This window comes from Dermacentor andersoni, chromosome 7, assembly GCF_023375885.2.
Source record: "Dermacentor andersoni chromosome 7, qqDerAnde1_hic_scaffold, whole genome shotgun sequence".
NCBI lineage: Eukaryota > Metazoa > Arthropoda > Arachnida > Ixodida > Ixodidae > Dermacentor > Dermacentor andersoni.
In genome coordinates, this window is record NC_092820.1 from 108,489,914 (window position 1) to 108,516,898 (window position 26,985).

The 26,985-nt window shown below is 48.9% G+C and overlaps 3 protein-coding genes and 2 pseudogenes across 3 annotated transcripts; all 5 read right to left on the minus strand.

The window, feature by feature from the left end:
* Positions 1-10,334: 10,334 nt before the first annotated feature.
* On the minus strand, positions 10,335-17,453 carry LOC140219484 (piggyBac transposable element-derived protein 2-like; annotated as a pseudogene).
* LOC126534656 (tigger transposable element-derived protein 6-like) lies at positions 11,212-12,852 on the minus strand. Its single transcript, XM_072289261.1, has 2 exons — positions 12,601-12,852; positions 11,212-12,293 (listed from the first exon to the last, which is right to left on the minus strand). The coding sequence occupies exons 1-2, from the start codon at positions 12,850-12,852 to the stop codon at positions 11,337-11,339; spliced, it is 1,209 nt and encodes a 402-aa protein (XP_072145362.1). The 3' UTR covers positions 11,212-11,336.
* Positions 17,454-18,901: 1,448 nt separating the features above from the next.
* LOC126534655 (uncharacterized) lies at positions 18,902-20,451 on the minus strand (annotated as a pseudogene).
* Positions 20,452-23,361: 2,910 nt separating this feature from the next.
* LOC126534719 (tigger transposable element-derived protein 6-like) lies at positions 23,362-24,129 on the minus strand. Its single transcript, XM_050181967.1, has one exon. The coding sequence runs from the start codon at positions 24,127-24,129 to the stop codon at positions 23,362-23,364; it is 768 nt and encodes a 255-aa protein (XP_050037924.1).
* A 148-nt stretch (positions 24,130-24,277) lies between these two features.
* LOC126534717 (tigger transposable element-derived protein 6-like) lies at positions 24,278-25,414 on the minus strand. Its single transcript, XM_050181966.1, has one exon. It carries the CDS (start codon positions 25,412-25,414, stop codon positions 24,278-24,280), a length of 1,137 nt encoding a protein of 378 aa, XP_050037923.1.
* Positions 25,415-26,985: the final 1,571 nt, after the last annotated feature.

A 26,985-nucleotide genomic window follows, 5' to 3' on the forward strand; every position in this document is an offset into this window, starting at 1 on the left:
CATCCCGCGGAGAGGCGGCCTGTTTACGATGACTGGACGAACGTTTCCATCACCTTGGAAACGAGGGGGAGGGGGACCGAGTGTTTAAACACCGCTTTTGTGCGGATGCTCAGCACACTCTCTCAAGCAGTCATGCTAGACTGATGAACTGCATGTAGATACTGTAAATAAACCCATATTCCTCGCTCTCGATGAGAAGCAGTCCTTCCCTTCATCAACGTCCTCAGCGTGGATAAGTTGGATGATGGTATGGGCCAGCTACCTTCTAATTCATGCCGGACTCCAATTTTGACAACTGATTACGAGCGATGGGATTGAGCCCCCAATCCTGACAGCATGCACCCTTTAATCTTGTACCAAGACATCACACAACACTACAAGCTAACCCGCAGAACATATGCACCCCCACACAAGTCACTACCTAGAGAGCAGGAGCGATTCCTCTGAGCTCTACAGGTTAATACATTCCCCCACCCAACCAGAAATCACCTCATAGCCCCTACACAATTCCCCCATTCCCTTCCCCACGTGTAGGGTAGCAAACTGGACTCAGTCTGGTTAACCTCCCTACCTTTCCGTCTTCCCTTCTCTCTCTCTCTCCGCAATGCTGCATCTGCGCAGAGCCCGGGTCCCTCAGGCACATAGTAGAGGGTTGCAGAGCGGCACCATTAAATCCTCCGAACCCTTACCCCACTAACGAGCTTTGGGAGAGAGCTTTGGCGAGCTCCGACCTCGAGGATCACCAACGGCTTATTGCGAGGGCCCAGGACGCAGCCCGAGCTCAAGGCATTCTGGACTGAGGACGCCTCTCCAAAGCTGCATTCACCCAATAAAAATGTTTATTCTCTCTCTCTTGCCAGGGAACATTTGATAGAATAGGGCTGTTTCATCAGTGTTATAAACACCCTTTTCAGCACAACTTGATACATGGGCCAAGTTTTTAGACATCCACGTGTTGTCTTCGTCGCTTACCGATGCCGATTTGCCGTTGATGGACTTGAAAATAATTCCGTGGCGGAGCTTGAAGCGATGGAGCCAGCCATTGCAAGGGGAAAAAACTGGGAAGTCCAGGAGGAACGCCAAGTCCTTTGCTTTGGACAACATCAGCGGCCCGCTGATAGGAACATTGCGTGCTCGAGCATCAAGGAACCACTTTAGAAGCGCGTCTTCAACGTCTGCATACGTTGCTTTCCGTAGGCGCTTCCATTGCGGAGCCCGTGGCGGCACTCTTGTAGATTTTGTCCTTCTCTATCAGTATCGTGGATTAGTCGATTTCAACAAAACATACTTTTTCACCAGTTCGTGGTTTTTGCGCCTTGGGAAAGGTCTTGCGAAATCAAGTTTCATGGCCATGTCCAAAGCTTTTCGCTTCACTGTTGAAATAGACGCTGGCGAATCTGCCATCTCGGATAGGCACGGAAGCACACCAGTAGGAAACAACGCTACGAAAGCACGTGATCGCATGCTGCGTTGTCAGTTGGTGAAAAACTTCGCTGCTGCCCGGACGTCGATGATGGCAAGTGGGATCCCGTGGTGAATGAGCTGTCACTTTCGGGCTTGCCTTCGACTTGCGTGTTCACGTGGCTCATGCGTGCTGGGCCAGCATTTTTTTCCTTTTTTTTTCGTTTTCGTGGTGATCTCCTCGTCGCATCGCCGCTCCTCCGTGCCTCCGGCGAGACGCCGTGGGAAAGCCGATTCTCGGAGCGTGCACAGCACAGGGTCAGCGGCTCTCACCACGTGGAAAGTGGTCCGCGACACCAAAGCGTTCGCCGTAGCTGATCGGCTAGGCTCACGGGCGTTCATTGTAGCTGAGACCGAGTGCCATAGCCCTAATGTATATTTTGACGGTCACACCGGACTTGTTCGTGATAAGCGAGCGTTCGTCTTAAGTGGGGCAGTTATAAGTGGGCTCGACTGTCTATGATGTTTTCAGTTGTAGCCCCCAGAACACCAATTAAAAGCAATTTCAATTGTAGCGATCTCGAGCTGTGTGATAATACATGTCCCCCTACAGGGACATGTTCCTATCTATATTGGCTGTGCATTTTGACACCACTAAGAGCAGGAAGAAACTGCAAAATTTTATTGGTATTTACAAATGAGCAGTAAAATGCAACTGTGAAGTCAGGCATGAAAATTGTAGAAGCGATTTCTTCCAACCTCAATGCAGAGGTAGATGTTGCACTGCGTGCATCGGTGGCGCGTTTTCATCCCGCAACCTGCGTTGCGGCATCTTTGTCCGCTGGCGAGATCATCTTTGAGTGATAGGTGAAGAGCCCCTTGTTTTTGGAATGTTTGCAAGGGAAGAGTATTAGGTCGCTTTCTCGGTTGGATGTCCACTTCATCTGCACCCAAATCTACTGGGTCCATGTTTCCACAAATCAGTTCCTCCGCAAACGCATCTTTAAATCAAGGTAGTCCAAGATATTCTTCCTCGGCAGCCCCATGGTGTTTTTGTCCGCTCTGTACTGAAGCCACCCATTGACGCAAGCAAGGTCTGACATGTGCAAGATTGTACGAAGCATCCACCGATTCGTTCGGCTTCTCTGCACGTACAGAGAAGCCGAACGTCATTCTGTCAGCTAGGTCTACTCCTCCCATTTTGTCATTGTAATTTTTTATTACAGCAGGCCGAGGCACATCCAAGTACTTCTTTTCTTTTTTGCACCACCTTTTACAGGTGTGCTCCGGATCGACTCCAAAGGCAGTATAAATTATGACAATTGGCTTTTTATCTAGCTATTTGGTGCAGACCACCTTCTTATCGCATGTCATTGCTTCTTCAGAAGCCCCCCGTGACTGCTTCACAATGTCTTTGCCATTCATCAAATGAATTTCCTTTGGAAGCCGGTTCTTCTAAAGCTCCTGCATCCATGCGCCACCACCGCTTTCTTAAGTAGCGACAGCCTTTGTTGTGCGCCGCCTTTTCTCCTCACACCAAATCCGGTTCCGGTATTTCCAGTTCTGGCATTTCCGTTTTAAAAATTTCTGGTTCCGGCGTTTCCGCTTCCTGGAGTTGCACTGCGGGAATTTCCGCTTTGACTGCTGTTAGACGATGGTGAGACGCCCCCGTGTGCTTAGCAGAGCTGTGGCAGTCACCATAAGAAGAATGCAAAGGGGACAAGCTGTTGTATTCCACTGAAGTAGTAGTTCGCGGTCACTGTTTTCCAAATGCACGAAAAACGGCAGTGGTCTCCATGCGCCCAGGCACTACATTCCACTGTACGTTGTCGCTCGTGCCACAACCGGTCGCAGGTTGACTCGAAGCAGCGAACACGAGCAGATTGCTGGTTACAATAGGCGGTGGTTCTTGGATGGAATCGCATTCACAGTTTTAACCGCAGCTGGTGCAATTAAAGCCTCTCCAGCGACGGGAAAGTCAACAACGCTAAAAAACCAAACGTCACTTCCACTCGGAACAGGAAGCTGCAGCTACGCAAGTTCCGCTTGGCGCCGGAAGTTAAGGGGGTGAGTGGGAGAGGAGCGTGGAGGAGGAGGGCAAGTTGGTGGTACCTAATCTGGTCGGCAGAAACGTGTATGGAGGGGCTTTAGGTTCTTCATAAGTGTGCCAGTAGCAAATATGTCTTTCTTGATCAGTTCATCCATCAAAGAGCTGGATGAAGACCAGCAGTCAATGTACAGCGTTGAACACTGCGGAACAGTTTCCACTAGTGTCAGAACTGAGTTGCCAGACACATTAAGGTTGAAGTCAGGAAAGGTTTCTTTGCCCTTGTAGATTATGAAATCATAAATGACCCCGTCCTTGCTGGCCAGAACAAAATTTGTCAGCCCCACGGGATGTGGTTTGTTTGGAACGTACTGCTTGACAGGGCAACAGCCAGAAAATGGGATGATTTGCTCATCGACGCAAAAGCAATTCGGTCTTTCTATGGACAAGCAACCTTTCCACACCATCTCAACGAAAGGTGATACTTTCCATAGCCTATCTGACTTTTTGTCATTGTCAGTGACGTCACTCTCAGTTCAGCAGCATAGCTTGGACCTAATCTGGAAGAAGCGGTCTCTTGGCATTGTGTCCGCTCTTGCGCTCACAGCCATTCCTTTCTTCCAGAAAAACTGAATCCTTGGGTAGCCCATTACTCCCATGAGCATCGAACAGCCCAAAAATAGCTTAACTTCCTGGCCACTGATTTTTGCAACAATTCCCCTGTCCTTGTGGATCTGTGATTTGTTTTTTTAGCCATTTCTTCAAGCATATCGTCTTTCACGTACTGCTTGTACTAATAGTCTAGTGGGGAGAAATCACATCTGTCTTCTGAAACAACACAGCCAGTCTCTGGATCAGGCATAGTATTCTCTGTAGCTGTACTCGCTGCTCTCCACAAGACACGTCGCTGTGAAGTTTGAGCAGTTGACTCTTCACTGTCACTATACGATGAGGCATCACTGTACTTCTCCGTGTCACAGTTGTATGCATCATCTTCTCCTTCACTTTCAGAGTCTGATATGTCGGAGTTATCGCGATCACTTATTGAAGTCAGTATTTCCTCGGCCTTGCTAACGGGTAGGCCTGAAATAAACAAGAATACTTGTAGCAAGTAGGTGACGGCCCCTCGGACTTAATCTTGGTTAGCCCGCCAAGCTCGGTGGCCTGCTAAAGCTCGGCAGGCAACAGTGGTCACCCGAGCCACAATAAACACCGACGAGCACGGCAGCTCGCCGGTCAGTAATCCCTGAGCACCACCACGCTGAGAAGCCCTCCCTTGTTCACGACACGGGGTGGATTGTGACACTGGCGACGAGGATGGGATCCTCGTGACTCTGGCGAAGAAGCTGGCGACGAGTACCTACGGAGCGTCCCACGCCGCCGCGAGCGGCGAAACACCGCCCCCCGTTGCTGTCGCCATGCCGCTGTACGGAAGGCTCGAGCCGTTCGAGGGAGATGGGTCCGCCTGGCAAATTTACGAGGAGCAAGTCCACGTTTTCTTCCGGGCAAACGACACACCCGAGGCCAAACAGCGGGACATTTTCCTGGCCAGCTGCGGGACCCGCGTCTTCAGCCTCTTGCTCGACCTTCTGAAGCCAGCCACGCCGCACGTTAAGACGCTGGGTGAGCTGCTTGCCATACTGCGCTCGCATTTTAACCCAGCACCGTCCACACTCATGGAGCGTTTCCGCTTCAACAACCGGAGCCGCCGGGAAGGAGAGACCCTCGGGCAATTCGTTGCTGCGCTACGAGGGTTAGCGAGTGCCTGCGCCTTCGGGGACCAACTGGACTCGCTGCTCCGGGACCGTTTCGTCTGCGGAATCAACAACCCCGCCATGCAGACGCGACTCCTGGAGCTTCCCGACCCGTCGCTGGACGACGCCGTGAAGACAGCGCTGGCAATGGAAGCTGCCGCCAAGGACGCCGGCGAGATTTCCCGTGCGACTGGCTCACCGTCGGCGGAAGCGGCGGTCAACAAGTTCGCGACAAAGGGCAGTACCTGCGGTCGCTGTGGTGGTGCCCACTCCCCTTCACAGTGCCAGTTCTCTCAAGCACAATGCTTTACGTGCGGGAAAACTGGGCACCTGGCACGTGTATGCCGAAGTGGGAGGACGAACAGCAAGCAGCAGCCGGATTCAAGCCCAGGTACAACACAAGCCCGCGGCCAGGGTAGCCGTCGCAAGGGTACGCGGCGGAGGCATGCGGCAGCAAGCTCAAGCTCTTCCGCGGCCAGGCTCCACGTCGTGGCCGAGGACCCGCCGATTTTCGACATGTGGCACACAGGCTTTGTACCGTCGTCTGTGCCGCCATACATGCTGACCGTCGAAATCTGCGGGCACCCCATTTCCATGGAGCTGGACACGGGGGCCAGCGTGTCTGTAATGGCCGGGAAGCTCTTCAAGCGGACTTTCCCCGGCGTGTCCGTCGAGGCTTCGGGCGTGATGCTGCGCAGCTCCTCCGGGCAACTCTCCCAGGTCCAGGGTCAGGCACAGGTCAGCGTTCGTTTTGGCGACAGGGAGGCAACCCTTCCCCTTTACTTAACGAAGGGGTCGTCGCCGACGCTGCTGGGCCGAAACTGGATTCATGTACTGGGCATTCGTCTGCCAGAGTACCCGGAAGCCAGCTTGCATGTGATGCAGAGCTGCCAAATCTGCCAGGAGCATCAGCGAGCCTCGCGTAATGTGGAAAGCACCCCCTGGCCGTTCCCACAGAGACCCTGGTCCCGCCTACATGTGGATTTTGGGGGCTGTGGCGGTGGTGGCGGAGCAGCCTCCCTGCGCTTGGAGGACCTGCAGAGCCAGCTCGAGGAACAGCGGGAGCTGGCATCGGCACGGCTGTTGGAGCTAGAGCAGCTCCAGCTTGACCACAAGGAGGCCCTGAAGACGGTGGAGCGGCTGCGGATAGAGCTGCGGTCGCTGCCCAAGAGCCTGGTGGTGAGCACGGCAGAGTACAAGGGCCTGCAGAGCCAGTTCTCCGTGCTGTACAACGAGAGCATGCAACTCAAGACTCAGCTGGACGAGTGTCGCTCCTTGCTGTCGACAGCCAAAAACTCACACCTTCGCCACATTGAGCAGATGGAAAGCGAGGAGCTCGCTGTCCAGAAGAAGCTTCGCTCGGAGGTCATCCGCCTCGAGGACAACATCGCGCAGATTCGTCGAGTGTACGAGAATCTACGCACTGAGTTTGAGGCGTCGTCGGTGTCCAGCGAGCAGGCTCAGCCAATCAACCGGGAGATGCGGCACATTGCAACGAGCCTGCAGAGCCGCAACAGGCAGCTCAAGAGCGAGGTCTCCCGCAGCAAGCGCAAGCTGCGCAAGGCTCAATCAGAGAAGCAGAAGCTGGCTGCTGACCAAGGGTGCCGTCCCGGGCCTTTGCCAGAGTCGGGAGCTCCAGTTGTCGCCAGGAACTTCCGTCCTGGCCCACCCTGGTCTGCCGGACAGGTGGTGTCTCCTGCCAGCGCCTCATCGCTGCTCGTCCGCATGCCAGATGGGGCCATGTGGCACAGACACGCCCACCATGTCAGACCTCGCCTCGGGACCTGGCCAGCACCCTCGACTGCCACTGAGTTCCAGCCCGCAGGAGGACTAGCGGCAGCACCAGTCGCTTCCAGTGGAGTACCACCTACCTCGGAGGCGGCAACCGTAGCCAGTGGTGCGGCACCCGTTGGACCGGTGTCTAGCTCGGCACCACTCGCAAGGCCGACCACTACGGACCCCCCGGATGGAGCAAGGCTGGCTCAGGCAGCACCCGGTGTTGCCACACCCGACCCGTCAACACCGGTGCCCAGGCGGAGTACTCGACGGCGGAGGCCACCAGACCGTTACTCGCCTGGGTAGCAGGCACTGTCGACCCAGCTAGGGTGGAGGCAGAGCCTCATAGTGTGAACTTGGACGTTTGTTTTTTTATTTAACAAACAAACTGGGGGTGAGGGGTTGTAGCAAGTAGGTGACGGCCCCTCGGACTTAATCTTGGTTAGCCCGCCAAGCTCGGTGGCCTGCTAAAGCTCGGCAGGCAACAGTGGTCACCCGAGCCACAATAAACACCGACGAGCACGGCAGCTCGCCGGTCAGTAATCCCTGAGCACCACCACGCTGAGAAGCCCTCCCTTGTTCACGACACGGGGTGGATTGTGACAATACTTATTTATTTTTTAGCTTCCGGACGTGTACTCAAAAGATCTTAGTACACGAAACCAATCAAGAACTGTCGGCACTGGGACCCAGCGTCCCTGTACAGGGACATGCCATTGAGTGCGCAGCGCGGGACAGAAAACAATGTATTTTCGCGAAGAACACCACTGAAATGTTCTCTCGACCATAACAATTCTAAAGACATAGCATAAGGCTTCCATAAAATTCGTTATCAATGATTAAAATACTCTTACCTCGTCGTCGTAAGTAAAACGTGCTCGTGCTGATTGCAGCCATGTTGTCTTCTCGACGAAGAGAACAAACTCTCCCCGCTCTTCACAGATGGCGCCACAATGCTTGTCCTCCGGCAGGGACACCGGCTCTCTTTTTTATAAAAGCTCACTCTTAAGTCAGAACCTGAGAACCAATGTCCCCGTACAGGGACATCGGGTCTGAAGAGGATGTCTGCAACTAGAGTTGAGATATCGCATTTATGGATGCATTGAGAGGCCAAAATTTCCATTTTTAGTGAAGTGAGAAAAACGAACAAAAGCTTCATTTAGATAAGAAAATTGAGAAATGTGAACACATTTGCCTTCGCGAAGCACTAATATGCTCCCGGGGCATAACTTTGATCACTGCCACCTTTATGGCACTTCTTCAGCGTTTGCTGCACAGTGCCTGCAGATGCACATTTGTGTGCAGATGAGACTGATCAGTGCTGATCCTTTTCTCTCATGTGTTTGGTGCTCCGCTGGCCAGGATTCATGCTTAGCTCACGTAGGATTCCAGCTGAGGTTCTTTCACGGCCTGCATTGAAGTTCATTACAGCTTCTGCCACAGTTGCTTCAGTGGTGAATAAAGATGCATGCCTCTCTTTTGAGGCGAGTGCCTAAATTGGTCAGTTCAGGCTGTCATTACTATTATGAGTTTTGCCATGCACACACCGCTCAAGAAGCTTCTTATCAGATAGCCATTCGTAGATAGGCAGCAGAGCTTTGGCCACATGATCAGGAAGGTTATAACGATGTTTTGGTGCTGGCTCTTCTTTAGTTTTCGGAACATTTCGCCCGCACCAAGAATTGGGACCAGTAGGACAAAGGCTGTGATTGGACAGACTCATTTGATGTTACGTGGTGATATGTCACCATCACAGCCTTTTGCATAGCCTCAATGTCGTCACTGTGTGACTTGATTTCCCAGCCGTAGTATGAGCTGAGCTTGTTTACAAGGTCACCAGTCAACCTGCCTTTTCCACCTAGTGGTTTCGAGCCTTTGTGTTTTGTCAACAGATTGCAGAGAGTTGTCCCCATGCGCTTCTGCACATGGTTGACACATTCCTTTTTTTGGATATCTATGTACCCATAGACTTCAGCCTCCTTTAGGGCGAGGAACGTCCTGCTGTCGCCATCTGACAAAACTGTCGTATATCTGAGCTGGTGCTTCTCCCTAGACCTCCTGAATAGAATAAGGCCAGCCTCAACCTCCATTTTGCCAGATTTCTTGTCCGTATTTTTTTGGCATACGTGACTGGCCTTCAAGTCTTCATAGAGAGGGTCACGAGCATGTGGTCCGCGTTTGCAACCAGCACAAAAGTTACTTAGTACAACGTGGTCTAAGACGAGCCCCGAAAAGAGTTCAATAACCGCGCAGACTCCGATGTGGGACGAATGCCCGCGGGTCATCCAAGACCCGTCGTAGGACACCGCGATGTTCCCAGGGTTGTCCAGCCTGAGCTCGCTGTACAATTTCCGTACAGCTTCTGCATTCTCTTTTTCTTGTTTCTCGGCTGCACGAGCCGTGGTGTGCGTCAACTTCGTCTTCTGGTAGGCTTGCCATGTTTTCGTGGGCAGTCTGCGGTGAGAAATATTCATGATGGCAAACATATCGTTGAGGGCTGTTTGCCTGTTGCCAGTAGCTTGCATGGCATGCGCAGCCAGAATGTTTATTGTAAACAGGTTCACTTTTTATCACTGTTCACGCGCGGCGAACTCCAAACAGTAGCTTTGTCACCGCAGTTGGAGCAAACAAGTAACAGCTTCACGGCAAGGCCGTATTCTCGCTCCTCGGCATATTTTTGTGTTTCTGTCGCATATCTTACACTGTAGGTGTTCAAGCAGCGTGTTCACCAATTCCAAACACACCACGGTGAAACTGGTCTCGGCAGGCGGGCAGCCACTGGAATTGCTCGCGGCCAACAAGTCCAGTTTTCTTTGCGTTGCTGCAGTTGATGCAAAGTCTTGAACTTTGGCATCTGCTCTTTTCCTACCTTCATCTATATCTGAAGGCGTCCGGATCACTGTATCACGACGAACGCGGCCGACGTCAGGGTCACTTGTTGACGGGGCCACTAAGCCTAATCCTGCTGTAGTGCACAGCTCGGTGGCTTCGTCGTTCGATGCCTGCAGTCGCTCATTTTCGATTTGCAGTTCGCCCTCAAGGCCTTTCGATCTTTCAGCCACTCTTCTGATGTTTTGAATCAGCGATGACCTTCTTTTCTTGCCGAACTTATGGGGAGAGGCTACTCGAAGACACTTTTTCTGTAATATACATCCTAGAGCAATGAAACTCGGCATGTCTATAGAGTTTTTATTGCTGATTTCAGGTATGTAATTAGTTTTATAGCAAGTTGTATAGTTCTTGTTCTGTACCATGGCAAAGTGTAAAATATAGGCCTTTTTGCCCCCCCCCCCTTTTTTCCATAATTAAGCTTCTATAATTATGGACCACTGATAGTTCATTTTCCACCACTTGGATTGTAGAATGCGGAAAACTTAGCAGGAAGTGCATATAAAAGATCTGAATACACAAGAAAAATTGGAACTCAGGAAGTCTATATTACCCAGATACCAGTGAGTGTTTACATGAAATTGGCATAATATATATCCTCTTCAGTCCTGAGACGTCAGTTCTTGAACAATTTTGATAAAACTTGTTTATTGAACGCAAAATACAGCATAACAACTGATAAAAAATGTTGGTGGTGAAAAATCTAAATGAAAGGTAGTTTGTTTGTTGGTACCCTAGTAGGTACTCTGGGACTTCGGCCGTATGAAACTCCAGGAAACAGTTCCTACTTTGCAGGCAAAGAAACACGTTACATTTCTGACACTTTACTCGCGACTTCCCTTTGCACTGCTGGTTCCGACACATCATCTGGAACTTAGCTTTTCATGTTCTGGAAAGTGTCCAGTCCTGTTGTAGCGCACCTCGTCTGGCGGTAGAGGAATCACCTTGGCTCTCTTGGGAGGTGCAGACTCTTGATCGCCTTCTGCGCCGAAATTAGGCTGCTGTGAATTGCGAAGGTCTGCATTTACTAGCACATGAGCAATGTTTGTTTTGAAGCTCAGCAAATCTAGCCAATCCCTCTTTGGAAGCATGGCCTTTTCGCAGTCCCTCATGTACTGCGCCCAACTGTTACAGCAGGCCATGTCCAAAATATGGGTGAAAACATGCACAGTCCACTTCTTACTGTGCACCATGACCCTATAATAAGCTAGAAACTCTTTATTTCCTTCCCCTTTGGTGGGCAGGGGTAGCCGTGCTGGAACCAGGAACCGTAAGGTAGGCCGAAGTTGGTCGGTTTTTAGAAGGCTTCGTGGAATTCCAGTTCACCTTTGTAGCAGGTACAGTGGAATCTCGTTAATACGATTCTCACGGGCACCGAAAATAAAAACGTATTATCCAAAAATCGTATTATCCAAAACGGACTCCAAAAGATCGCGAATAATACATACTTGGCACAGAACTTGCTTTTATTAAAGCACTTTAAAATAATCCGTCACTTTGCGCTGCACTTTTTGCTTTTCGAGGTCCTGCAGCAAGCTTTTCTGGAACTCGTAAAAACGAGTAGCAGTTTCCTCGCTGAGCTCCGCAGACGCGACAAAGCCACGAAGCCCGTCCAAAGCTTCGAGAGCACCGTCAGTATTTAATGGCCGACGATCGCTGCTGCAATCTCCGGCGTCTTGGTTGTCATCGTCGTCGCTCTCCTCTTCAGCGGTAACATCTGCAATGATGTCTTGGACGGTGCGCAATTCACATGTCGCCAGTTGGTCGTCCGCCGATACAAACTCTTCCGGAGACGCGTCGACATTGAGGTCACCCCAGTCCGGGATGTCAATCTCTGCGCCGTCATCTCCATTTTCCTCAGTATCGCCAGGTGCACAAAAAAAGCCACACTTCTTGAAGCAGTTGGCGATGGTTTCAGGTTTGACGCGATCCCATGACATCGCCAGAAAATGGATGGCATCAAGAAGATCCACCTTCAAGCTGGCATCTTTCCGGTCTATCTTGGCCAAAAAGCGTCTGATCAACAAGCTCCTAAAGTGAAATTTCATGTTTCTAATGATTCCTGCATCTAGGGGCTGCAAGTGGCTGGTGCAGTTGGGCGGCAGGAAAATTACTTTTACGTTTTGCAGCCACGAAGTATCGACAGGGTGCGCGGCACAATTGTCGAGAACCAGAAGAATTCTACGGTTCGCGGCACGCATCCGGGCATCCAGAAATGTGAGCAACTCTGTGAAAAGGGCTCCGGTCATCCATGCCTTCTTATTCGCTTTATAAATGACAGGAAGGCGTGGGTTACGCGAAAAGCAGCGTGGCTTCCAGTATTTGCCAATGACAGTAGGCTTGAGCTTCTCGGTTCCATCAGCGTTGCAGCACAACAATACGGTGACTCTTTCTTTGCTTTTTTTTTCCGTCTTGACACGTCTCACCTTTTATGCTGAGACTTTTCTCGGGCTGAAGATTGATGAACAACCCAGCTTCATCTGCGTTGAACACGTCCCTTGGCTGGTACTGAGCAATCACCGCCGGCAGAGTCGAAAGCCAGTTGGAGACCTGATCTTGGTCGGCAGACTTCCCTTCGCCGGAAACGGTTTTATACGACAGGCCATGCCGTGTTTTAAAACGATGGAGCCACCCGCCCGAAGCTTTAAAATCTTCGATGCCCAATGAGAGTGCTATCTCATCAGCTCTCTCGCGAACAACTGTCCCGTCCACGTTCACGCCCGCCGCCCTTACTTCCCTGAACCATGCCAGAAGAACCTCTTCCATCTTGCCATGCTGGGCGCCCCTTGTTTGCTTCACGCCGGCGCCGAAGACTTGAATGTTCTTCTGAATTTCTTCTCGCTTGCCGACGATCGTGTTCAGCGTGGAGACAGGCAAACAAAGTTCGCGTGCCAGGTCGACACGTTTCTTCTGCGGATTTTCGTCGACTTTTGCTAGGACGTAGAGTTTTTCTTTCAGCGATAACGCTTTACGCTTTCTAGACATGGTGAAGCGCACGGGTGAAACGCGGCACCAAAACAGAAGAAACGATAAGGGCGAAGTGCAAGCTGAACGCTCGAAACACCAAAATGGCAACGAGAAATGGCAAGCACAAAGCCAACAAAGCCTACAGCATTGTCAATGCATGCGCCAATCACTGCTTCTTGGTCACGTGATTTTACCGTGAGTACTATGTCTTAGGATAGATGGCGCTAAAAACCTTCGGTGCATTTGGTGTGCGAGCTTGCGAAAATTGCTCCCAGAGGCCGCCACACTGCTGCAGGCGCTGTGCAGAAGCACGGCCGGACTCTAGCCGAGCCGAGCCAGGCCAAGCCTCGAGCATACAAAGTGCGCGTCGCCGCGTCTTTAGTCCGCCGTGCCTGTCGTTTCGCTCGATGTTAATTTCAGTAGCTCTGCCCACCCGCTTCAAAGGACTGGCTCTGATGTTATCATCATACAGAAGACGTTTCCGGGATCGTATTATCCAAACCGACGTGGAAATACGATCGTATTAGCCGTACAAAAATGCATTTACCTCTATAGGGCATCGGCCGGGAATGAAAAAAAAACGTATTATGCCGAAAAACGTATTTAGCCGAATCGTATCAACGAGATTTCACTGTATACGTTGTAGCTTTGGTCCACTGTTGGCTCCAACAGGCTTTAAAAAAAGTCTTCCTCGGATTACTATAAAAAACAGATAGAAGTAAGGACAAAAGACACAAAAAGTGAAGCATGCTAGAAAAGAGTTAAAAGGACATGCCGAAGAGACTATGCATCGGGGCGATGCTTTCGCATAGTTAGCAGAGCACCGGAGAGGCAATTATGCACGGACATTTCCCGATGGGGCCAGCTAAGTGGCCAGAACATATATATGGTATTTAACCATGAAAACAATGCAGCAACTGGGAAAAAGGTAGGAATACGAAAGTGACATGAAGTGTACATGTTTATTAGGCATATTTAACCGAGTACCCCTAAAAAGACTGGAAGGGAGGACCCAGAGGTTATGTAGATTGCTGGGAAAAAAAAAAACCTCGCTATTTCTAAGTTGCGGATATAAGAACCCAAGGGTTGTATCATAGGTACCCTATAAACTATTTTATTGTGGATGTACATTTCGCCTATTACGTTACCTAATACATAATATCTAATACCTATTACGTTATACTTTTCAGTTACTTTTATCCTTACGTTTATCTTTAGGATAACGTACAGGAGTTCAATGATTTTAGTAAGTTATGGTGGGATGCGAGGGGGGAAAAAAAAAAGTTAAGCATTAGGTGATCTACAAAAAAAAAAAAAAAACAGTGATATGCGGGCTGAGATACAAGGATGGCCTCAACAGGGCTGCCGTTTCCCCAGATCAAGCGATTACTTTTTTAGAAAAACGGTTGAGGCAGATAAGACTGCCAACCATTGTGCGTGCCGCAAGCCAGGCCAGTGCCCACTCCTTTAAGCCAATTTCTTTGGCAGCCCTCTTGGTGCTGGGACAAAGGAGACCGCGTGCGCCAAACGCCAGCCCTAAGACCTTCACCTCCTTTCCAGGGCATTTGGCCTGAAGTACCGGCACCAAGGCCTGGTACTTTTGGCGCTTAGCAGCACACATGCCTTCCAATGTTTCTGTTCTGGCATCCCAAGTGACCGCCACATCCAAAATGAATGCTTTTTCCTTGAGCTCGAGGACAATGTCGGGCCTAAGCCTTGTGTTGTCCTCTGTCACGAGGAGGCGCTAGCTCGAAATCTCGGCATCCTTGTGCTTTTCCCGCAGTTTAGTAATTATGGCCTGAGAAATGAAGTTATGCCGTGAGCAACGTGGCTCGTGGACGGATGGACACACCTGGAGGATGTGGTATGTGGTTTCCTGTGCCTGATGGCACCTTCTACAAAGCTTGGCCGAATCGTTAGTTGAGTGCCGATTGGAGAGCGTCCTTGTTGGAAATAGGTTAGTACGCAGGTGCAGGGAGCGGATGCGATCACCATCTCCCATGTACCTGGTATCTGGCCGAAGCCACCCATTTCCAACTGGATCGCTCTCAAAAGCAAATAGGCTCTTGTTTGTATAATTTTTCTTCCAGTCCTCCAAGTGTGTTTTACGTGCCTGCTGTAGAGCTTTTTGCAGTGATTTTGGCTCTACGAGTCCGGTTGCTATGCCCATCTTTTCCTCGAGTGCCTCTCGGTCTCCACTTAGTGATCCTTCTAACACCGCATCCACGATTGGAGACCCTAGACGTTGGAGCCGAGCGAATGCTTTTACCTGGCATTCAGCCGCCACTCGCGAAAGCTCCAGCACGCCAAGGCCCCCTGCTCGATGAGGAGTACGTATGATGATGTCTGGAAAGGATGCCGGAAGATGTAGGATGCTTTTAATCTCCTGGCGTATGTCGCGGTCTAATCTTCTGGTTAACGGTAGAACTGTGAGAGAGCTGGAGGCTGCACACATCAATTTCGGAACCAATAAGGTTGAGATGCAGTTAAGTTTTTGAAATGGCTTGAACTGGGCCGAATTAATCAGATTGAGATCGCGTCGAATAGTGTCAATTGAAGCCGTCGGGTGTTTGTTTACGAAAAGGTCAACTCCCAAGTATTGAATGGGTTCATTACAAACCTTTGGGACGATTACAGCATCCCCAACTGTTAGGTCAGGAATGCCATAGTTGAACCATTTTAGCCTGTGGGAGTCAAACCGCCAACCAAAATATTGGGTTTTTAGTGGATTTAAGGCCAATCCGATTTTTTTTGAAGTGACTTTCTCCAACCTCCAGGTTTCTCTTCAGTTCTTCATATGATGAGGCGACAAATAACAGATCATCCGCATAGGCCATTACAGCGATCGTCTGACCATTGATGGCATAGCCAAATGCCGAGGAGTTTAGGTGGTTTAATAGAGGGTCCAGAGCGAGATTAAAGAGAAACGGAGACAAAGGGTCCCCCTGTTTAATCCCCCTCTGGACGTACACCCTGACATTGTCACTTCTTCCTCTGTAGGTGAATGTGGTAGCCTGGGAGGTGTACATATCCCTGATGCTGTCCAAATAAGCAGTATGGCAGCCACCTTCCTCCAGAGCCGCAAAGAGTGCGTAATGACTGATGGAATTGAATGCCTTCCACAGATCAAGAGAGGCTGCAAAGAGCGGCCTGTGAAATTTCTTCGCGTGCTTCATGACACCCTGTAAGAGGAGGAGATTTGATTGTGCAGCCCTGTGCAATCCACTTTGCAAAACCACTTTGCAATTTATTGAAGTTATAGGAATCTTGTAATCTTAAAAGAATCAGTCTGGAGAAGGTCCGAACAATCACCGAAGAAATGGTTATTGGACGAAGCTCAGCCACAGAGGCCGCATCGCAATTTTTAGGAATAAAGATTGTTCTGGATTGACGAAAATCATCAGGCAGACACCGGAAGCACAGAAAATTATTAAAAATGATTGTCCATATGGCGCTCGGAATTTCCTTCATTTCCCGGACGGTTAGGCCATCCGGACCTGGTGCCGAGCCTACGGCCATGTTCTTCAGTACTATCTGAATTTCGTCCTCGGAAAAGAGGTTGGCCTCATGAGGCAAGGAATGCTCTTCTATACCAACTCTATCTACAGAAATTGACTCAGCTCCCAGGATGTCGTCAAAGACGTCGTGGGTGTCACTCATTTCAATTATCCCCAACTCCCCCTGCTGACATACTAATTCTTCTAAAAGAACTTTTGGACCAAAGTTGTATAAGTGCTGATGTTCTTTATACTGTCGCCGTTTGAATTCTCGAGCCTTTTCATTTTTGTTGCGAGTGAGGCGGATTTTGGCGTGCTTCGCCTGCTTCGATTTGCGTGGTTTAACTCCAAAATGTTTATATATAATAGCTAGATCTGGCATTGTTATTGGAGTATTGCATATGTTTTCTGCCAATCCTGGAAAATTAATGTTGTAGTCTAAGAGGATCTGAGTGATGTCCGCAACATCCAATGAGTCTACCGGGGGGGGGCATTTCATCATCATGGTTCTCCTCGGGGGACAAGGTGCTAGGTGACAAGGTGACCCTATAATAAGCTACATACCTGTCGATCAGGTCTACACCACCCATTTGCTCATTATATTTCTCTACAATGTTGTGTTGAGTGACATCGACTCTTTTCTTTTCTTCTTTCGACCATCTTCGGCACTTGCCTTCTGGCTCAGTCCCAAAGGCAGACGACAACAAAATGACTGACTTGTTGTCTTTCCATTTTAAAATGTACAGCTTGTCACTGCGTACTCCGCAGTGAGATTCTCCACGTTTCATGTTCTTGTTATTCGGCATTTGTGCTGCCTGGCCACCGGTGCGGTTTGCCATGATGGTCCCAGTAAGATATATGTTCTTCCTGAGCAAGAAGTCAGCAAGCTTCATTTCCGTGAAATATCTATCCCTGAAGAGAAAAGTTGCATCGTCTCGATTGACTGTATTGGCAAGTTTCCTTACAACGGCTCCCCCAAGGCCCAGTTCCTTCAAGTTTTCATCAGGAACAGTTCCTTTTCTGACGTAAATGGCAAAAGTCCAAAACCAAGCTGTCCGATGCTGCCAACACAAAATTCTTCAGCCCGACAGGGTTTGGTTTGCTTGGGACACACTGTCGCATTGGGCGCCTTCCGGTGAGTGGGATCATTTGTTCGTCCATGCAGAGCTCTCCTGAATGGGGAAGCTCTAGGCATGCTTTTCTGAAAAACTCGATAACTGGTTTTACGAGAAAAAGCTTGTTTTCTGATTTTTCTTGATCAGTTACAGACAGCCTGTCAACAAAATGTAGGTGGCTTCGAAGTTCAAAGAACCTGTCTCGCTGCATTGCATTCGTGATTGCCTCTACACTAAGCTTGCGCGACCAGTACATGCCTACTCGGGGTATCTTCAGGACGCCCATTAAGATATGGATGCCTGCTAAGGTCCACAGCTCTTCTGCATTTGTCTTCATGGATCTACCTCCTCTCTCTTGAACAGAGTACAGATTAGTCTGTAACACACATTCATTCCAAAAGTCTTCAGGGAAGTACGCCGAAAAGTACTTGTAAGGAGAACTTGGCTCTCGCCCACTGATATCAGCTGCAACTTCAGCGATGTTCACACTTGTGAACATGAAAAAAAATATTGCTAAGAATTTTCTTGTTTATTGTAACTAAGGGAGATATCTGTTTTGAATTTATTATGCAAGTGCTAAAATGTAAAAATTTCAAAATAAGTACACTTACGTTTTAGTTTTCCACATGCAGTTCGGTTGATCATCACTATAGTCGGAGCTGCTTTCTCGGTCGGGTTCGTCCAAACTTTGTGTGGAGTTGTAGATGCACTCTGGTTCATCAGTCTGACAAATCTGCATCACTCTGCTCCAAAAGAGCCTGGATTTCTTCGTCCGTGAGGTACTTTCCTATATATAACCATAGAACAACTGAATCCCCAAGTACCCTATTGGGTACCTGAAACTTCACGCACACCTAGCATCAATATTTCGTGCAATACTCGTACTAAACATGTACCAGGAAGGTCTGTAGTGTCTTCATCGTTATCACAGCTACAAAATTTAGGAGGAGTGCCGCAAGGCAGCGTAGGAAAAGTTTACTTACTGCGGGGACGAAAATGTGCGTGCAGGCTGGAGGAGTCCATGTTTGACTGGAGATGCAGCAGCCGCAACAAGACTTAGAGCGCCATCTCTTGCACAAAGCGCAAAATACAGTATACCCAAACGGGTAATACGGGTCTCAAAGTCAGTATTCCATTCTGCAAATCATTGTCAAATTAAAAAAAGAGGTACCCATTTGGGTACCCATGGAATGAGGAGGCTAAAACAATATTGAAGTTTAACTGAGATAATGGCACTCCCCACACCTTGAAGAAAATGTGGGCAAGATTTCATCCAGATCCGAGCACCAGAAGTGCCTAAAGCACGATGGGCACAGTAAAAAAGTTGCCAAAAATTGCATTTTGAGAAAAACAAATTTTAAAGTTCAACTTGAAAGTTTATTTACAAGAAAAGCTTGAAATGAAATCAAACTCGCACACAAAAGAGGTAAACTGTCTTCTAAGCAGCCACTGCCACTAAAATGAACCCGCACCGTGAGTTTATCCCTCATGGCGCTTCCGAGCAGAGTCCTCGACATGGGCCTTCTTTGTCAGCATCTGCCGATGTGCTCTTAATTCAGCAGTCTGCTTGGCAGACATTTTTGTTTGGTGTGTGCTGTCACGTGATGTGCCAAGCACAATGACATCTTCAGGTGGAAGCACACCCAGCTCTACCCGTACACGTTCAAAGCTGGAGTGCCCTCGATTGAACCATAGAACTGCCAAGGCAGTGGCCATCTCCACGACAAACCTCGAGGCAAATCAAGTTTTCAGACAGAAAAGCCATATTTTGCTTTTTGGCAACTCTGCCGCATTCAGGGTTTTGCCCTGAACACAATGGGTCAGCAGCTTTTCATTGTTTAGCCTTTTATAAATAGGGAGTATTGCCTTCCCTTGGGCCTTCGTGAGCAAGGGTGTGTGGGTCAGTGCAGGTTCACCCAAGGCTTCAGCACGCCTGTGCTTGCACCAGGATGCTGCTCCATCTGGGCAGTACTTGTGGCTGCTCGCACCATCCGAGGAGCAGGAATGAAAATACGAGGCCGAAATCACCTGGTGCATTCCTTTTACACTGCCCCTGTTGCTTGGGATGGCAACCTGGTAATAGGTTTGCAGCTTCTGGATCACTGGATCGTTGAGCTTCTCCTCTCTTGGCAGTGGCTCTTTTAGCTTGCAAAGAGCAGTTGCCAGGCGCTTCGGCACGAGATTGGTGCAGTCTTCCTTTTCAATATCTACAGCACCACCATAGACATCTGCCTCTACAACTCGGGAATTTCTTGAAGCACAATGGTGTGTCATAGGTCTGGCTCTTTTGCCATATCCGTACGGCGGCTTCCGCTTCCATTGCACAAGATGAACAATGAGCATTTTGCTCACACACTGGGCCATGAAATGCTTGCCAGATTTCCTCTTCTTCATCTGGCAGGGCCTTATGCCGACTGCAGCCTTGGCAAAAGTTGGACAGGACTTCAAAGTCCAAACAAAGTCCAGTGTCAAGGGACACAACAATTCCAATACCACTGTGGCACTTATGGCCTCATTTGTGCCATGTACTGTCATACATGACAGCAATTTTGTCCCCGCCTGCGTCACTCCCTGTGAATTGCCTGGCTCGTGCAAGATTTTCGGCGATAGCACTCATTGCCAAAAATCTGCATGGCTGACGGCAGCAAAAGATTTGTGATGCATCGGCTTTCGCAAGCCAACAACTGCAGAAAATCCGACCAACTGCTCATAGCCTATTCCTACAGAGCACGCGGCCACAGCAGCTTTCACATTGACAGCGAAGTGACAGAAAACACAGTAAACGCAGGCATTTTTTTTTTTTATTATTTCTAGCGCCGTAGCAGCCCAGGAAACCATGGTTACTGGGAGAATGCGACCTGGCCGATCTCATGTGATCTGGGATGGCGAGCGGCCACACGTTTTCGGCCACGAGACGCTTGAAGACGGCGTACTTTCGGACGTTTAAAACCTCTTTGTGCTCTTAAACGTAATTTTAACCCATTTTCAGTTTAAATTCAGCCTTAATTTTTATTTTAATAAAAGTAGAGCTATTGAACTTAAGAACAAGTGAAAACAAAAAAATCAATGATTTTCTAAAAACGCCGCATTTTTCTACCTGCATCTCCCCTATGTCGGCACACAAACTTTCTCATTGATATCAGACAAATGGCGTCCGTGTAACCAACCAATACGCACTGCAGACGATGCTCTCAGCCAGTTGCGTAGCCACTTTTCATCACATGCCCTGAGCAGCCTCTAGCGAATGGCATTTCATCATTTTTTCGCGGCATTTCTCTACTGTTACCGGTGACTGGAGAGAAGTGCTGGTGCGCGAAAATTCAAGACGAAAAGCTGCTGTTTCAAATGATACTAACATGGCGGCGAGTGGAGCTATAGTGCGGAAGCTGCGCATTGTTGAAATTGCACCGTTTTCGGTTTACATCTACACAAATTGAGCCACCTTTAATGCAAAAAATTATATTGTGGTTGAAATAGATGTTTCAGATATGAAAATTTGCAGAGTAATAGAATAATGAACGTAGATTTTGAATGTAGCATGTTCCAAAATTTGATTTTTCAGCAATTTTTTGGTGCCAAAGACGCGTGCCCCCCCCCCCCCCCCCCCCCCCTTAATTGCTCATTTAGCGCGTCTAGTGGCTGCAGCACAGATGTCGGTCCATCAGGGATGACCACGATGTCCGTCTTGCCATCGCACAGGGCCTGCTTTACGTTGGCTGTGAGGTGGCCTCGAAACGAGTCAAGAACGAGCATGTTTGCTCGCTCAAAGAGAGCACCAGGTCGCCGCTTCCAGACAAGCCGAACGCACTCCAGCATTAACGATTCATTTATGAAACCCTTTTCATTAACCCGGACGATAATGTCGTGTGGTAATTCCTCTTTCGGCAATTTTTTCATTTTAAAAATGATGAAAGGGGGCAGGGTCTTCCCATCAGTTGTGCACACAAGCATCATAGTGAACCGTGAGTTCTCATTGCCCGTTGTTAGAAGCTTGATTTGCTAAGCTCCTTTCTCAGAAACAGTCCGGCTTGAGGGCATATCGAACCACACTGGCGTTTCACCGTGTGCTTCCAATCTGTCCCATCATGCAGTCGCGTTGCTGCTGAAGCTCAATTACACATCGCTGAAACTCTATGAGCTTGTCTCCGAATTCTTCGGGCAGTTTCTGGCACACAGAAGTACAACGCCGTAGTGTAAAGCCCTTCCTTTTCATGAATTGTTGCACCCAGGATGGCGAACCGTCGAATTGCACCCTCGACAGTCCAGAGGCGTGTGCGATCTCTACCGCTTTCAAACGGATGCATTCAGCAGTCACAGGCAGCGATCTTACACGCAGCTCCTGAACAAACTCCGCAACCTTGTCTTCCAGTTCTGGATATGCTGCGGTCCGCCTATGAAATGACATTTTCTTTTGGTTGCTGCAAGTTGTAATATGCTGCTTTGCACTTTCAACTCTACTGAGCTCTTGCATCCGCTGAAGGGCGTTTCTCTTCTCACCAGCTGTACAGTGGCTGAACACAACGTCTCACGCCACATGTACAACTTTGTTGCGACTACCCTAGGCCATTCCGGTAGTATACGCATCCACATCTTTGTTGCTGAAGTATAGTCTCACTGCATCTAAACATTTGGCAGCGGCCTCTTCCTGAATGACGAACCGAGAGTTTAGGTTGTTCGCTTCTTCATCTGTTAAAGCATGGCCATCCCCAATCTTAGTCAGTAGTGATCAGAACAGTGTTGCTTTGGCAGACAACTTGTATTAGGGTAAAGTAAGACAGATGATGCCAGGCCAGTATCGGAGTGACTGACTGTCGCAGCAGATTTAGACCGTTTGTTAACCTGACTGGCTCTCACTGGTGGCAACTGCCGCATGTCACCACACAGTATGACATCGGAACCACCAAAGGGCTCTCTCATGTGGTCAGGTCGAATCTCTCTCAAGCGGCGATCCACTTGCCTTAGCATATCGACCGACAGCATGCTAACCTCGTCGATTATCACAAATTGCACATCTCGAAAGAGTATGCGGAAAGTGTTTGTCACTGCGCAAGAGTCCCTTTTTGTCTTAGTTGTTGGTAATGATTATCTTGAAGGCAGAGCACACTGTCACTCTATTGAGAGCCACGGCTGCCTTCCCAGTTGTGGCACATGCTACATAAGCATTTATGTAAGACGTTTCACCATCTCCATTGTTGATCTTTCTACTCGTGCAGTATCTGTTGTAGACGTCCATTACGAGACGTAAGGTGAACATCTTGCTGCAAATGGCTGGACCACTGAGGAAGATCTGTAGATGTTTGCTGTCCGCATCGATGATGCGGTGTATCACTTCCTCCACAATCACACTTTGGTGATGGTTGACCAATCTCATTCGCTTGTAGTAATCCTCCAAAGTCATTTCGTCCTTTTTATGCCTAACTGCCGGGCATGTTGCTTTAATGACAGGTGGTTTCACTTCTACAACTGGTAGAAGGTTGCAGTTGTCATTTTGATCGACGAGCGTCTGTACTGTCACTATGGACTCTTCGTTGACGGGATTAGTCTCAGACGTGTCATTCGGCACCAGTTGCTGCTCCGTTTGTATTGTTTCGCAGCATGCCAGCAAGTCGGACACGGTCACACACTGCTATAGTGCTGTTTAATCTCCATTATCCTCTCGTTGTTATTGTTGAATAGTTGTTCAAATGCGTTTCCCTCCAGGATGTCAATTTCCTTTCCAAACGGTATGCACGGCATGACGTGTTCATGCTTGTAGTTAACCGGATCATAGAGACCGTAGTCCCGGCATCGAAGTATGGCAGACTACAGTATAATCTCGGTGATACGAATCTCAAGGGAAGTGAGAATATTCATATCACCCAAAAACGAGTGAAATTCGTCCCGAAACCATCAGACACACACAAAAAAAAAAACATTTATTTACGTGGACAGAAGTCACGTATGTCCTTCTGAGTCTTCGTCTTCGCAAGGTCGGCCAGCAGAGAATTTTCGAAGCTGAACTGGGCTGTAGTGTCCTCACCCACAGTCTGGGATGTCACAGCATGCCGCAGAATATCGAGAGCATCCATTGTTGCAGCTGCCGATGGTGGTTGGTCATCACCGTTTTGGCACTCGTCTTCTTCATCGTCACTGGTCGAAATTCCAGGCTGCGACGATACATCCTCCACGATGTCTTCCACTGTGCGCTGACCACAGGTGACGAGATCGTTGTCCGCGATGAAGAAATCATCGACACTGCAGTCAACCCCAAGCTGGTTCCAGACATCAGCCTGAATTGGATCTGGCACTTGTGAGGTGGTGGCCACTGTGGATTTAAAAATCCCACACTTTGCGAAACAATCCGCAATGGTTGCAGGGGAGACGCACTCCCAGGCCACTGCAATAAAATGCATAGCGTCCAAAAGACTAATCTTCATATTTGCATCCTTACGGTCAATCTTCGCAAGGAGGCGGCGCACCAACAAACCTTTGAAGTGGTGCTTTATGTTTCTGATAATGCCAGCATCCAGTGGCTGCAAACGACTAGTAGCGTTCAGGGGCAGGAATACCACTTTGATGCTCTGTAGCGTCATGTGCTTTGGATGGGCTGCACACTGGTCCAGCAGCAAAACAATCTTTCTGTTCTTGCATGACATCCTATGGTCCAAGTATGTGACGAACTCCATGAACAAAGCCAACTTCATCCAGGCCTTTTTATTGGCTCTATACAGTAGAATCTCGATGATACGAATTCCTCGGGAGCACGCGAAATATTCGTATCATCCCAAATTCGTATGAGCAAAAACAAGCCAGTCTCGACATGGTAATGAGCACAAGCTTTATTGGCCACAGTTACTTCCGGCCGAAAAAGTCCGTTATGCTCGCTTGCACTTCTTTGCCCTCGAGGTCGTTGACGAGACACGCCTGAAAGTCATAAAATCGTGCAGTGGTTTTGTCGCTCACGTTGCTGGCACTTACGGTGTGGCATATAACATTGAGAGCGTTAAGGCTTTCTAACGTCGCTGGCAGCTGATCGCACACGTCGGCGTCTTCACCATCACTCTTGGTCTCGACTTCATTAACTTCGTCGACCAATTCTTCAATGGATCTTAACCCATAGGTCGCGACGTTGTCATCTGCGGTGACGAAGTCGTGAGCAGAAGCTTCAGTTTGCAGACTCCCCCAGCCTTCAATTCCAAAGTCCTCATCGGGCTCTTCATTTTCTCCCGTCGGAGCCGCGTCCCATCCCGTCTTAAATATACATTTGCGAAAACAGTTCACGATGGTGTCCGAGGTCACATTATCCCAAGACCTTGGCTGTTTGGACTTGCCTATGACGGTAAGCTGCATTTTCTCCGAGCCGTCGGCATTCACGCAAAAAAGCACGGTGATTCTCTCCTTACTTTTTGGGCCGCCCTGGCAAGCCTGACCCTTCACACACAAGCTCCTCTCTGGTTGAAAATTGAAAAAGAGGCCCGCCTCGTCAGCATTAACTACGTCGCGCAGTGCATAGTCAGAAATCAGTGCCGGCAGCGTGTTCAGGCAGTCGCTGACAGCTGACTGGTCCGCTTTTTTTCCTTCACCGCAAACGACTCTGTAGGGAAGTCCATGTCTCTCTTTAAAACGATGCAGCCATCCCCCGGAAGCTTGGAAATTTTCAATTCCCAGGGAAAGCGCAATGTTGTCCGTCTTCTCGCATAGCACCTTGCCGTCCACGTTGACGCCGGCCGCTGTAACTTCGCCAAACCATGTCAGCAGGACCTCTTCCAGCTTCACGTGTGTAGCTGTCTTCACCTGTTTCACGTTCATGCCAAAGTGCTGGGCATTCTTCATCACAACGTCTCGCTGGCCAACAGTGGTGCACAGTGTCGACCGTGCTATGCCTAGCTCCTTTGCCAACTTGACACGTTTCTTTTTCGGGTTGTCGTCGACCTTCTTGAGTATTTCAATTTTCTCCTTAAACGAAAGAGCCTTCCATTTTCGCGACATGTCGAACAGCGAAGGCTTCGGCCTTTCCGCACTAACTTCAGTCCGTCACGTTCAGGTAGTCCACGTTGCACCGCTGTTACAGTTACCCGAAACGCACAGGGCAGCAGCAGCAGCGAACACTGAACAGACGCATGCAGCAGCAGTATAGTGAACTAGAATATTTTCGAGTGGCACGACTGCACCTCTCAGCCTGACGCACGCCGTGTCCCCTGCAGCGGCGGCGCTGCGATCGACCACTCTTGAACGCTCGGCTCGACTCCGCAGCGTGCGATGCCAGCACACGAGACTGGAAAGCGTGCTTCATTATGTAGCTGCGTGTTTAACGTAGTTTTGTTTCGTGCTTGCTATTTATCTTTAATATTTGAAGATATTTGGCATGTTTACTGAATTGAGTGTACAATGTCGATCCCAGCATAGCAAGCAATAACAGACGAAGGCTATTGAGCACACTGTAAACGTTTTTTTTTTTTTTTTTGGAGCTAAGTATTACAAACGGCCGCAGTTCCGACATATTTCGAGACACTAAATTTCGCAAGGTAACAGATATTCTTGGGACGATTTCTCACGGGATATACACGATTAAAATATATAGTATATATATATACCGTTTTCATTATCAACCAAGACACAAATTCACAGAATATTAGGTGTGTGAAACTAATGATTCCATGCTGATATGAGAATGCACTTCTGTCAACACATATGGTAGACACCATAAAAGCGATTGACGCAAAAAACAGTTGAAGAACTGCTTTATACGGTTTTAATGCAGGTGTTTGTAATTTTCACTGAAATCAACTTGAAAGCTCCAATGCGCGAAGCAAACAGTGTACAAATATAGCTAATTCAATCTGCTTAGCTTGAGGTGCTGCGCTGCCTTTCGCTTCGACGGCATGTTTGACTTGTTCAGTCCTTTGATAAAAAAATGAAGCCGCGTAGTAACATAAAAACTCACTATGCGAGGAGTGATACTCTCATCATATGCATTGCATCCCACATTTAAAGGAGCAGCACAATGGATCATGTGTAAGATGTCCATGACACTTTCAGAATGAACTTTGCGCGCACTAAAGCAATTAGTAAAAATGTCCTCCAGCCTGGTGATGAAACGGAACAGTTTAACCGAGGGGTAGAGTAAGCCTCCTTCGTCAATATGCTTAACAAATTCTGCAGCATGCATGCGGCGCCCTCGCTCTGCTGGCAATAAGAGGCAATCGATACATGCAGGACATTTGGTCGGTAGCACGCACTTTTTCGCCACGTAACCAGAGAGGTGATAGATCAACCTTGAGTCACTTCTTTGGATGTTAAAGTCATGTTGCATAGCTGCACTGCCCCCACATGAAGCCGACGGTCCCTCTTTTTCAGAGCAAACCTTCACTTTCTCCATCAGTTGCTGCTTTGAAGTTTCCTCTTTGTCCCGCGCGTCAAGAAGAGAACTTAATATGTCGCTCTCTACATTTCCACCTGCAACGCTGTGAGCCAAGTTGTAATAACAGAGGCAGTGAACAGTGATAAACTGTTGTGGTTTTGGATGGGAGTTGCAGCCAGATGAAAGCCTTACCAATCCA

Excerpts from the sequence above, each read along its gene's own strand:
- LOC126534656 (XM_072289261.1), bottom strand. The coding sequence starts at position 12,852 with ATGTCTAGAAAGCGTAAAGCGTTATCGCTGAAAGAAAAACTCTACGTC. Across the intron at positions 12,294-12,600 it reads TTCTGGCATGGTTCAGGGAA|GTGAGACGTGTCAAGACGGA; the intron begins GTAAGGGCGGCG and ends TCAGCATAAAAG.
- LOC126534719 (XM_050181967.1), bottom strand. The coding sequence starts at position 24,129 with ATGAAGTTGGCTTTGTTCATGGAGTTCGTCACATACTTGGACCATAGG.
- LOC126534717 (XM_050181966.1), bottom strand. The coding sequence starts at position 25,414 with ATGTCGCGAAAATGGAAGGCTCTTTCGTTTAAGGAGAAAATTGAAATA.